The 12,844-nt window shown below is 37.4% G+C and overlaps 1 protein-coding gene across 1 annotated transcript in view; it reads left to right on the top strand.

The window, feature by feature from the left end:
- The window catches only part of DNAJC12 (DnaJ heat shock protein family (Hsp40) member C12), a 65,970-nt gene that overhangs the window by 35,375 nt on the left and 17,751 nt on the right, over window positions 1-12,844 (top strand). Inside the window, exon 3 of the mRNA XM_019731770.3 lies at window positions 3,827-3,905. Coding sequence (XP_019587329.2) covers window positions 3,827-3,905 — 79 coding nt within the window. The remainder of the gene's footprint in view (window positions 1-3,826; window positions 3,906-12,844) is intronic.

Raw genomic sequence — 12,844 nt, 5'->3', positions numbered from 1 at the left:
AGCAGGAAAGTGATACAGGATGCAAATGTATAAAGAACTTGGCATCCAGTTGAGGAGCAAAAACTAATACACAGGAAATAATGTGGGAACAAATAAGTATTTTGCTATGTGGTACTGTCTGTAAGTGCAACAGGAATTAGAATATCTGAAAAGACTTCAGAGAAAATATGGGGCTTGAAATGACCCTGTTAAAAATTTAGATGCATGGAGGGAGACACAGAGGGCATTTGTGTGGCTAGGGAAAGCTGGACAAGATCCATCCAACTAGGAATCAGACTAGTCCTTATTACACACTAGAGTTTTCCTGGCACAGATCAAAATATTGTGCTAATAGGATGTGGAAAAGATAAGTTTTTAAGTTTTGAAATTTAATTTCTGAAATTAGTATATGTTCAATAAGGAATTGTGGAATATGAAGAGAGCACAAAGAAAAATGTTAACCTAAATGCTTAATATTTGGGACTATGACATATGCATGCCGATTTTGTGTGCATATTTATGTGTTATATCTATGTACTATGTAAATAAGCACACACATATGTGTATATATATTTTTATATGTGTATTTTTATATGTGCTTGGAGTCAGACTGCCTGAGTTCAAATCCTTGCTCTGCCACTTACTAGCAGTGTGACCTTGGGAACATTATTTAACTTTTCTATGTCTTATTTCCTAATTTGCAAAACTGGAATAATAATACTTCCCATCCCATAGAGTTGTTGTGAGAATTAAATGCGACTCTGTATAAAATGCTTAGAACAGTGCCTGGCACATAGTAAGTCTCAATAAATCTTAGCTATTATTATTATCATTATTATATATGTATGTGTGTATACATATGAACATACATATATATGTTACATAACCCATTTGAAGTAAAACATGGAGTTATACTGCACAAAATGCTTTGTAGCTTACCTTTTCTCGTAGAAACATATTATACAAATTTTTTTGTATTATTAAAAGTCTTCTACTACAAGATAATTTTTTAAAAAAAAATTTATTGGGGGAACATTGGAGAAAAGTGTGTTTCCCCAGGGCCCATCAGCTCCAAGTCATTGTCTTTCAATCTACTTGTGGAGGGCACAGCTCAGCTCCATGTCCAGTTGCCGTTTTCAATCTTAGTTGCAGGGGGTGCAGCCCACCATCCCAACCGGCAACCTTGTTGAGAGCTCGCACTCTAACCAACTGATCCATCTGGCTGCCCCTCCTAAGCTTAGCGGAAGCTCAGTGGCAGCTCATTGTCTTCAGTCTAGTTGTGGAGGGCGCAGCCCCCTGCTCCCATGTGGGAATGAACCGGCAACTCTGTTGTTCAGAGCTCGTGCTCTAACCAACTGAGCCATCGGGCAGCACTACAAGGTGATTTTTTAATGACTGCAAAATATCCCAGCCTATGGTTATATTACAATTAACTTTAACAGATGTCCTGTTACTTGACGCATAGATTTTTGTTTAAAATTTATATAGTATTTTATTTACTGAATCTTCTTATAACTAAATCCTTGTCTCACCTCTGATTATCTTCTTAGACAAATTCCTAGAATTGGAATCGGATTAAAGAGTAGGAAAAAAATAATATATATCCCAATTGCTTTCCAGGAAATTTGCACTTACATACATCCTCACCAGGAGAGCATGAGAATGTTCAGTTCTTTGCACCCTCAATAACACTGGTGGTTATCATTCCTTGGATGTTTCAAATTAATTGATAACAAGTAAAGTTTGAACATTTTCGTTTGTTTACTGATGGACAGGATAGCCAGTTTTCCAGACCATTGAACATTGAATCAGGAAGGCAGGATTCAATGAACCTTGACATGGAGGGCCTCACCTGCCCATGGACTGCACTTGGCACTGGGCACATAGGGTGGGCATGCGACGAGATAAATAGAATGTGTCCAAGACAAACTAACCCACTTTACCAGTTAGTTTACCCAGAAACAGCCCTACACAGGAGACTTGTGATAAACTATGTGACAGTGAAATTATAAAAAGTAATGAAAGATAGATATAGACTATTTTTAATTGTTTAAAATATGAAACTGACAAAATACAGAAAATGTAAAGCAGAAAAAAAAAATCACACACATTAGCACTACTGAGAATTAACCATTTTGACACATTTGCTTCCATGGGCTAATACCAGAATGTTTCCTAATTGGATAGGAATTAAAAAGAAAACAACAACAGTAAAAATCCAAAATTTCTACCTTTGATAACTAGGCATAATTTTACCCATTTATGTTATTAAAGTCCCCCAAGGTATGTGTATAAATGTGTAAAAAATGTCTTGAAGGATGTAATCTCTTATCTTGGGGGAAAAGGGGTAAAAGGGCTTTTATTTTTTATTCTGTACTGATGAAATTTTTTTCAAAGAGATTGTGAGCATTCATAAATTAGTTGTTAATTAAAACTGCATACTACTAATATATTTAGAATATTTAATATTTTAAAATTGAAAAACAAGTTATTCTCCATTTTCTTTGTTATATAGCAGGCTATGGTGACTGATAGTTAAAGGAAGCACCCAGGAAGAGGAAACACAATTGATTACAGTTCTTAACAGGAAGTCTGTATCTTCCTATTATTCCAAAGGGTTCTCAGTAGTTGCTTAACAAGGAAAAGAATAGTTATTAGTCTGTGTATCTATAAATATACAGCCTGACTTTGATTATAAAAGTGAAGAATTTTTTTGTGAGAATTGATTAAGGATGACATGGAGCTGATAAAAATACGTTTCTCCTCCCATGAGTCTTATGACAATATTGAGCTGAGCTGCCTGAGAATTTCTCAAACGAGGTAATTTGCTTTCATTAATTAGTAGATTCCCTAAACTGAAGAATTTGGCCATATAAAACAGTGGGAAAGATGATTGAAGTCCAACTGCTTAGTTAACAAAAAACTTAGCTTTTTTAGTAACTAGCTAAATGACTTCAGACAAGTTACTTAACCACTGACATTTATTAATAGCTACTATCATTGAGTTCTTATGATAATCAGGCCTTGTGTTAAGTGCTCTACTAACATTATTCACGTAATGTAAATATGAAGAAACCTAGACACTTAGAAGTTATATGAATTCCCTAATGTTTCAGGGCAAAACTGGGATTTAAAACGAAGCAATCAGATTCCAGAGCCACATAATCACTGTTATTTCCTGCTACTGTCATTGCAATTATGATTGCAAAAAGCCAAGTCTTAATAATTCATGATAGTAAGGATTAGGTAAGGGAGTGAAATAAAATAAAATCATAGATGACTCTCACACATCATCTTAGTTTTGGCTGAAGTTTTTGTTTTTCCCAGTCAAAAATCTCTAACCAAGCTGTTAGTAGCAAAATGATCAGGTTTGAATGATGTCCTTTTTTTAAAAAAAAGAAAGTAAAATTCTTAATAAAACTAAAAAGGGCCAAAAGGCAGGAAGAAATAACTTTATAATGTATAATTTATAAACTGGACAATCATCCCTGAATAATGACTGGTGGCTAAGCATCTTTTGAAGAACTCAGATAAACCTATCTGACCATATTTGATCTTTAAATACGAGTATATTGAGCTCATACGTGTCTTGGGCCATCATCTATATACATGGACAAGTCAAATTGTCATCACAGACCATTATTTGAACAGGAGTTTTTATTGGATACTTTCTGAATTTTGTTATTAAGGAAATTATTTTTTAGAGTAAAAACTCAAAATACAGATATAAGGATCAAAATGAAAAGTTGGATTGATTATGGCTGTTTTGGGAAGGACTGTTGTCCAACATCTTCCTTTGTGCATTTTAAGCTGGACTCTTTATTTTAAACATTGATTTTTGTTTTAGGTTGAACAAATCCTGACAGAATTTAAGCTCAGAGCCCGGGAATGTCACCCCGATAAGCATCCTGAAAACTCCAAAGCTGGTAGGTATTTCATAGCTATTTCTCATGAAAATGAATAGAATATAGAACTAAAAAGCCATTGAGCAGTAACTTAATTTTTAAAAAATCTATTATGCTCAAACTTATTCTTTCATTTAATGCCAAAGAATGTTATTGCACTATTGGATGGTAGGAGGGGAGGGAAACATGTAGGGTCTTTTGTCTAATAGTAGCCACTTAACATCCAGTTTTCTTTCTGCTATAATGTGCTGCTTCATGGTTTAAAATTTGTCCAGTTTATGCTTTATTTTACCAGTGCTGGAGTGTTATGTATGTTTGCAAGCAGGTGGTTGTCTTAATGAGAATCTGGCTATGTTTTCTTCATTTTGGGGACCTGGATATGTCCATATATGACCATATATATATGATATATCCATATATATGATAATATATACATATTTTTGTTTTTTCTTTATCATAATTTAAATTTTACTATCATAAATTTAGACATAAATGCTTATGTATATCTCAGCCTGATAAAATACAAACCAGCAATCCTTCCTTAACCTGTCTCCCTCCTGCTTCTCCCTATTTCTGTTCTTCCTGTTAGAGTCAAACTTCCTGAGAAAGGAAGTTGGTATCTCTACTTCCCTTACACCCAGTTTTTGATTTATCCTAAATTGACTCTCAACTTTTCTTGGAAACTGCTCTTGTAATAGTCACCAAGGACTTCCTATCTGCCAAATCCAGTGGTTGCTTTTTCATCTTTATCTTCCCTGAGCTTGCATTAGCATTCAGCTCTGTTGACCATGCTCTCCTTCTTGAAACACTCTTTTCCCTTAGATACCAGGCTATGTACTCAACTCATGCTTTTCTTCCAACCTCTCAAGCTGCTGTGTCTCCTTTGTGAGTCCTTCTCTGCTCTCCTAAGGTTTCCTCCTAAACTTTCTTCTGTGCTTACTCCCCACTTTTTTTCTCGACTATTGTCCAAGTTTGTGGCTTCAATCATCAGCTCTTTGTTGATGGTTCCCAAGTCTATCCTTAACTCGGTTGTCGTTCCTCATCTTTAGACTATAGTTTCAACTGCTTCTTGGAAATCTCCATTTGGGGACATTTCAGAGTCATCCTGTCAAAAACTGGGCTGACTCATTAGTCTCCTCTCACCCGCTCTAAAATAGCACTCATTTTTTAATGTTTCCCCATCTTAATAAAGGGCACCACTATCCATTTGGTTGGCCAAGGAAAAACCTTGCCTCCTTCCTCTCCCACATGTTTGCATCTGGTCAATTACCAAATGCTGGTGAATTTCCTTCTGCATCTCTCTCCTGTAGGTTCTTTTCCCTCCATCCTCACAGTCATTACTAGGTGAGTCACCATGATTTCATGCCTGGATCCTGACAGAACTCCTTTCATTGCTTCATACTGCAGATACCTTTTTCTTAAATTATGGAAAAAATAAAATATTTAATATGTACAAAAAAGTATAAAGAATACTATACAAATGCCTATGTATATACACCACCCAGCTTAAAACTTCACCCATGCCGTTGAAGTCTCTTGTGTATTCCTACCCTGAATTTATCCTCATGGTAGGTAATACTATCTTAAATTCGATAATTATGTTTACTATATGTATGTCCTATGTGTGTGTGTGTGTGTGTGTGTGTGTGTGTATAGTGTGATCAAAAGATACGGTAAATGTTTAAATAAATTTATTACAGTAAAAGACACATTGCCATTAATCGCCCTCAAAATGCTCCCCCTTGCTTCAAACACACTTATCCCATCGTTCTTGCCACTTTCTGAAACAGTTCTAAAAGTCCTCTTTTGTGAGTGTCTTTACTTCATTCTCCATCATGACAGTGCTCCATGCCTCACATTGCTTCTGGTACTGCAAGTTGTGTCAAATAAAAACATTACAATGTGTCCTCATCCACCTTATTCACTGGATCTGGCACCGTGCAACTTTTGGCTCTTCCCCAAAGTCAAAATGACCATGAAAAGAAAACGTTTTGAATCTATTCAGGACATCAAGGTAGCCATGACAATGCAACTAAAGACATACATACGTATATATACACATACATATATATCTATCTCTAGCTATCTATATTTATAAATAGAGATAAATACATGATTTTTCTGTAAGGAAAATACTATGATTAAGACCTGTCTATAACTCCACATTATACAAATAATAAAACCCAAGCTCTTCTTCATTAAAAAAGTTTTCCCCTATCTTAAAGCTATCTCTTCACTAATTTTTTTAAAGAAATCATTGAGCCCTTTGATTTGTGTAAACAGATCATTTTCTTATATATGAAGTCATTTTTTGGTTAGATACTTAACTATTACTTTTGCTTATTTGATTTTTCCCCTTTTTATTAAGGCATAACTTGTTTAAGGCAACAAGTTCAATCAGAAGTGTAAACTTGATAAACTTGTGTCTATGTCTAACCAGTTTAACCACTGCCCGGATAAAGATGTAGGACATTTCCAGCAGCCCAGAAGTACCTTTTCATGTCCTGTTCAAAGTCAGCACCCTCTCCCATTTTTGGATCTCTATCATCATTGATTAGTTTTGCCTGTTTTTGAATTTCATATAAATGGATTCATACAATATGTACTATTTTATGTGTAGTTCTTTTGATTTATATTATGGCTGATATTTACGTGTACAATGTATTATACTTGTAGCAATAGTTCATTTTTTGTCATTGCTGAATCTTGAGGTTCAAACCCCCTCATGCTGTGCTCCCCCCCATCTCTCCATTTTCAATTTTCTCTCACCCCACACCTACAACTCCATGTTTTAACCACTCTGAACTACCTTGGTTCCATAATGTGCCCTTGTTTCTACTCTACAACCTTAATGCCTGCTGCTTCCTCTGTCTGGAACACTCCCAAGACCTGTACACCTTCCTGTCCTGCTTTGATTGGCTAGGTCATGCTCCTGTGTCAGGTCTCAGCTTAGCCATCACGTCCTCAGGAAGTCATGTGTGTCCCAGCTACCCAGAGCAGCCTATATGTCAGGCAGCAAACTGTATCACTGTTTGCATATGAGTCATACTGGAAGCTCAGTGTGGCAGGCCTCCTGCTTATCCTGTTCACAATGGCATGCCCTGCGTGTAGCATAGCACCTGCTATGGAGGAGTCCTACTTTGTGCAAATAATTTCTTGAATGAGTGAATTCATGAACATTTCTTTAGGAGACATATTAATTACTTGTCTGAACTGGAGTTAATATTAAGATGGATGTCCTAACATAAAAGTATAAAAATTTGATAAACAAGCCCCAGGTTATTCTTTAATTGGGTTCTTTTTCAGTGAAGCATGGCTTTGAGTTGTTTTTCTGTCCCTCGGAAACAATTTCTATTTGGGATACATGATGAATCACTGTACAATCAGTGCCATTTCTAGTTTCCATAGTGATAGGAGTTTTCACATACAGGCTACCTCAAGGCTTCTTGTTCAGAGAAAGAGGGCTGCGTAAATATGGTTTAAGACGAAAAGGTACACAGACATCAATATCTTCCCTTATCAGGCTTGCAGTGACAGATGATGCAACCTTTGTGTAGAAATTGTTTTCAAATTTGTTTAAGTATCCATTTGGATTAATAAGCCTTTCTAAAAATTTAGGTGGTTTTTTACACACTTTGAGAAGGAGTAAGGGTACTGATAAAAAAAATAATTTAAAAATGTTAAACAAAAATTCACCCAGCTGCTGAATTTTGGCTTGACAGAAATCCAGAATACATGGACAGATTTTCAAATGTATTTCATTAAGGTGAAAGGCTAGACTGTAGAGCAATAGCAGGTAGGAGAAATTAAATTTGTAAATATACCTTTTTGGTCTACTAAATGTAGTCTGAACCATTGCCATTGAAATTACTGATTTGTTAGCATAATATAGTAGTAGATATGAACAGAGACTTGTCTGGCTGGATTGCTCCTAGCTCCCACTTGAGAGCTAATTGACCTTGGTTAACCTCCCTGAGCCTCACCATTCTCACAGATAAAATGGGTAGACTCTCAATGTGTCTTGCATGCAGGAGGCACTCAATGAATGTTGGCAATTATGATTCAGTTGACTGTCTTTCCTTGTTTTTATGCCACATTCCAAGATAAAAATTAAACAAAATACGATAGTGTTCTTTTTTGTAAGTTACCATTAGATATTTCTTGCATTCATTAAAGTGCTAAATCTAAGGCTTTTAGCTTTTAGAAATCCCTTCTCTTGTCCAGGTGTGGGTGATGGAGGCAGGACTGGTTGTGTTATAGAAATTGTGTTACTGAGCTCAAAAGACCCTGGCTGGTGCTCATGCCAGTCCTGTGTGTACACATGACACTAATTGTTTCAGGTCAATGTTTTATTACTTCAAATCAATGTTTTATTACTTCTTTTTGACCCTGAAGAAAAGGGTCAAAGGTTTTGTGAAATGATTATTTTTGTTGTTGATTTAAAGACTTCAAAGACATTTGGATATTTGAAGAAGGGGAACTCTTTGTCCCTTGCTGTTGTCTTTCAATGTCTCAGTGTTTTCCTACTTTAAAAACTATTGCTTCTTGCCAGTCAAGGTGTAATAGCAGAATAGGTAAATGCAGTGCTTGCCTACTCTCACAACAACATCACAATTGCAACTAAACTACAGAACAACCGTCATTGAGCATCACCTTAAGCCTAGCTGAACTGAAGTCCTACAACTAAGGACATACAGAAGCCACCTCAAGACTGGTAGGAGGGGTGGAGATGCAGAAGGGCTGGTTCCACACTTGCATGTGACCATTAAAAACTGGGAGCAATATCTCGGCTATGGAAGTCCCAGCCCCACACCAGGCTTCCCAGCCCAGGGTTTCAGTGCTGGGAAGAGAAATCCTTACAACTTCTGGCTGTGAAAAGTAGTGGAGATTGTGGCTGAGTGAGACAGAGGCACTGCAATCCCAGGTGCTTCACTTAAAGGAACATGTAGACTTACTCGCTGAGGGACTCACTCGCTCTGAGCTCCAGCACTGGGGAAGCAGCTCACAAAACACCAGGGATGTATAGGAAGGAACTGAGTTGTCTGGCTTTATGGCAAGGGCTAGAGAGGACCCTTTCAAGTCCCAGAAGGAGGAGCTGGAGGAAGCCATTGTTTCTTTGTTGAGGCCTCCCCACTCGCAGCATGCAGACACAGGTGGCCACCATATCTGAATCTCCATCAACCTGGTTAACACTGTACATTCGCCATGCCCTGGTGATTCTGAGACCCTGTGCCACCAAACTTTCAGGCACACCTAAGCTGCTTCCAGTGACTTTTCCATACAAACGGCCTGCCTTGGCTCAAGCTACAGACTTTCCTAAAATCTCTCAAAGGTTCATAAAACCCAAACAAGCTCATTTGGCTTCAGCATGTCCTGTACCTTTTGCTGAGCAGCCCTAGGCCTGGCACTAGTTAGCCTCAGTTCACGTCTTGGCCTCTCGAAGCACCTCCAAGCCCCGCATGGGTGGTAGCCATCAGCAAACTGCCTTGTGGCTCATGCTAGGTAGACCTCGACCGGGCACAGGCTGTGGTTGAATTTGGCCTGCAGCGGGGTCCCTCCCAGGAGGATCAGGGCTGGCACTCACTGTGGCCAGCTTTGGACCCAGGCAGAGCATCACCTGGCCATCTCCAAGGATGACACACCTAAAGGGCAGACGGAGCAGGCACCAGAGTCCTGCTAAAGTGAGTCCTGCTCTGTAGGGTCAGCCCCTGCACAACAGTTCTTCCACTGTAGTCATGGCCAGGCCTCACAACCAATCATCCTGAGAGTCAGTCCCTCCTACTGGTGTGCAAACAGCAATTAAGGCTCAACTACAGCAGGAGGGCACACACAGCCCACACAAGGGACACACCTGGAGCACCTGGCTCATGTGACCAGGGAGGTTGTGCCACTGGGCTCCTCACAACAACTACTGCATAAGGCCACTCTTCTAAGATGGGGAGACATAACAGCTCTACCTAACACTTAGAAACAAACACAGGGAGGTAGCCAAAATGTGGAGACAAAGAAACGTCCAAAATAAAAGAACAGAACAAAGCACCAGATAAAGAACTAAACAAAATGGAGACAAGCAATCTACCAGATGTGGAATTCAAAACACTGGTTATAAGGTGCTCAGTGATTTAAGGGAGAACTTCAACAAAGAGATAGAAAACATAAAGAACCAGTCAGAAGTAAAGAATACAATAACTGAAATGAAGAATGCATTAGAGGGGATAAATAGTAGATTACATGAAGCAGAGGATCGAATCAGTGATTTTGGAGGTAAGGTAGCAGAAAACACCAAAACAGAACAGCAAAAAGAATCCAAAAAAATGAGGAGAGTTTAAGGGGCCTCTGGGACAACATCAAGCGAACCATCATTCCTATTATTGGGGTACCAGAAGGAAAAGAAAAAGAGCAAGGAATTAAAAACCTATTTGAAGAAATAATGACTGAAAACTTTCCTAACCTCGTGAGGGAAATAGATATATAAGCCCAGAAAGCACAGAGTCCTAAACAAGATGAATCTAAAAAGGCCCACACCAAAACATATAAAATGCCAAAGGTTAAAGACGAAAGACTCTTAAAAGCAGCAAGAGAAAAGCAGTTAGTTACCTATAAGGGAGGTCCCATAAGATTGTCAGCTGATTTCTCAACAGACACTTTGCAGGCCAGAGGGATTGGCAAGACATATTTAAAGTGATGAAAAGTAAAAACCTGCAACCAAGATTACTCAACCCAGGAAAGCTATCATTTCAAATCGAAGGACAAATAAAGAGCTTCCCAGACAAGAAAAAGCTAATGGAATTCATCACCACGAAACTGGTATTACAAGAAACATTAAAGGGACTTCTTGAAGACACACACAAAAAAGATAAAAAATATGAAAAAGTGGCAATAACTACATATCTGTTAATAATTACTGTCATTGTAAATGGATTAAATGCTCTAATCAAAAGATAGGGTGGCTGAATGGATAAGAAAACAAGACCCTTACATATGCTGCCTACAAGAAATTCACTTCAGATTGAATGACATACACAGACTGAAAATAAGGGATAGAAAAAGGTATTTCATGAAAATGTAAACACACAAACAAAAGCTATACTTATGTCAGACAAAATAGACTTTAAAACAAAGGCTATAATAAGAGTCAAAGAAGGACCCAATAACCCCACATCTGGGAATTTATCTGAAGAAACCCAGAATGCTACTTCGAGGAGATGTGTGCATCCATATGTTCGTTGCAGTATTGTTTACAGTGGCCAAGATAAGAAGGCAGCTTGGGTGTCCATTGATGATGGATGAATGGCTGAAGAGGAGGTGGTGCATATATACAAGGGAATATTGCTTGGCCGTGGAAGGGAATGGGTTCTTGCCATCTGCAGTGGTATGGATAGACCTGGAGGGTATTGTGCTGAGTGGAGTATGTCAAACAGAGCAAGACAGATGCAATGTGATTTCACTTATATGTGGAATCTAAAGAACAAAATAAACAAAAACCAAAACAGAAACAAACTCATAGATACAAAGAACGTGTGGATGGTTTCAATGGGAGAGGGATTAAATGGTGGGTAAAAAAGGGGTGGGATTAAGAAGTACAAATTGGTTGTTACTCAGTAGTCATGGTGATACAGGGTATGGCATAAGGAATATAGTCAATATTGTAATGACTATGTATGGTGTTGGGTTGATGCTAGGTAATTGAGGTGATAGATGGGAGGAGGGGTGGGGAGTATAGTTGAAAAAGGTGAAGGGATTAAGAAGTACAAATTGGTAGTTACAAAATAGTCATGGGGATGTAAAGTAAAGCATAGGAAATATAATCAATAATATGGTAATAACTATGTATAGTGCCAGGTGGGCACTAGACTAGTCAGGGGATCACTTCTTATATAAATTCTAACCACTATGCTGTACCACTGAAATTACTATAAAATAATATTGAATGTCAACTGTAATCGAAAAACTTAAAAAAGTGGTGGGGAAAGGTGAAGGGGAATAAGAGGTCCAAATTTCCAGGTATAAAACAAATAAGTCATGGGGATGTAACATACATACAGTATAGGAAATATAGTCAGTAGTATTGTGATAATATGGTATGGTGATGATGGTGATCACTTCTTTAGGTATATAAATGTTGAATAACTATGATGGACACCTGAAACTAATATAATATTGTACGTTAGCTATATTTTAATAAAAATCTTAAAAAATAAAATAAAAACTGTTGCTTCTTTCCCTTAGAATAGAAATAACATGTAGTAATAAATAATGTTGAAAGCGCAAGTCTGCTCTTATCTCTCCCTGTCAGAGAACTGCTATTAACAGTTGGTTGTATTTTTCTCCAGACTTTTTTCAAAGCATGTTCTGATATATTATTATTTTATTATTATTATTATTATTATTACTTTTATTATTTCTCAAGTAATAGTAAGTTTTCTGCATTTAAGTTGTGGCTATAATAATACAAATTCTATTGTGAAATGTGAATTTTAAAAAACCTGTCTGTTTTCAAAATAGACCTAGGAGTTAAGTGAGAATGTGTCTCGAAGGTTCAAGCATCATTTGCTTGTATAAGCTTATAAAATGAGATGTCTCTTCCCAGAACTGGTAAATATTTGTCTTGCATGAGTCATTTGATTAGCTTATATATTAAAGGGTAAATATAAACCCAAACTCATTTTTATTAAATGTGGTGAAGAGGATGGATCAAGAAAAAGGCCACCTAACAGGAAAGATAAGGTCTCTTTTGCTTTCTGCTTATCAATTGTTATTGAGGGATTGACATCACAGTAATTCCAAGCAAACCTCTTTTGTTCTGGAAACTCTGGAAAACAGGCCAACAGTAATGTGCCAAGAGAAGGTGACTCATAGATAAATATGTAAATCTTTACAACCCCTGCTCTACTAGTAACTGGCATGCTCATCCTTAGTGATGATTTAATGAGCTTTTTATTCCTGTTGGAAAAAGTGAC

The sequence above is a fragment of the Rhinolophus sinicus genome, chromosome 15 (genome assembly GCF_057876585.1).
Source record: "Rhinolophus sinicus isolate RSI-liver-muscle chromosome 15, RSI-T2T, whole genome shotgun sequence".
Taxonomy (NCBI): Eukaryota; Metazoa; Chordata; class Mammalia; order Chiroptera; family Rhinolophidae; genus Rhinolophus; species Rhinolophus sinicus.
Note: the sequence above shows the minus strand (reverse complement) of the source record. Positions and strands in the feature narration are given on the sequence as shown.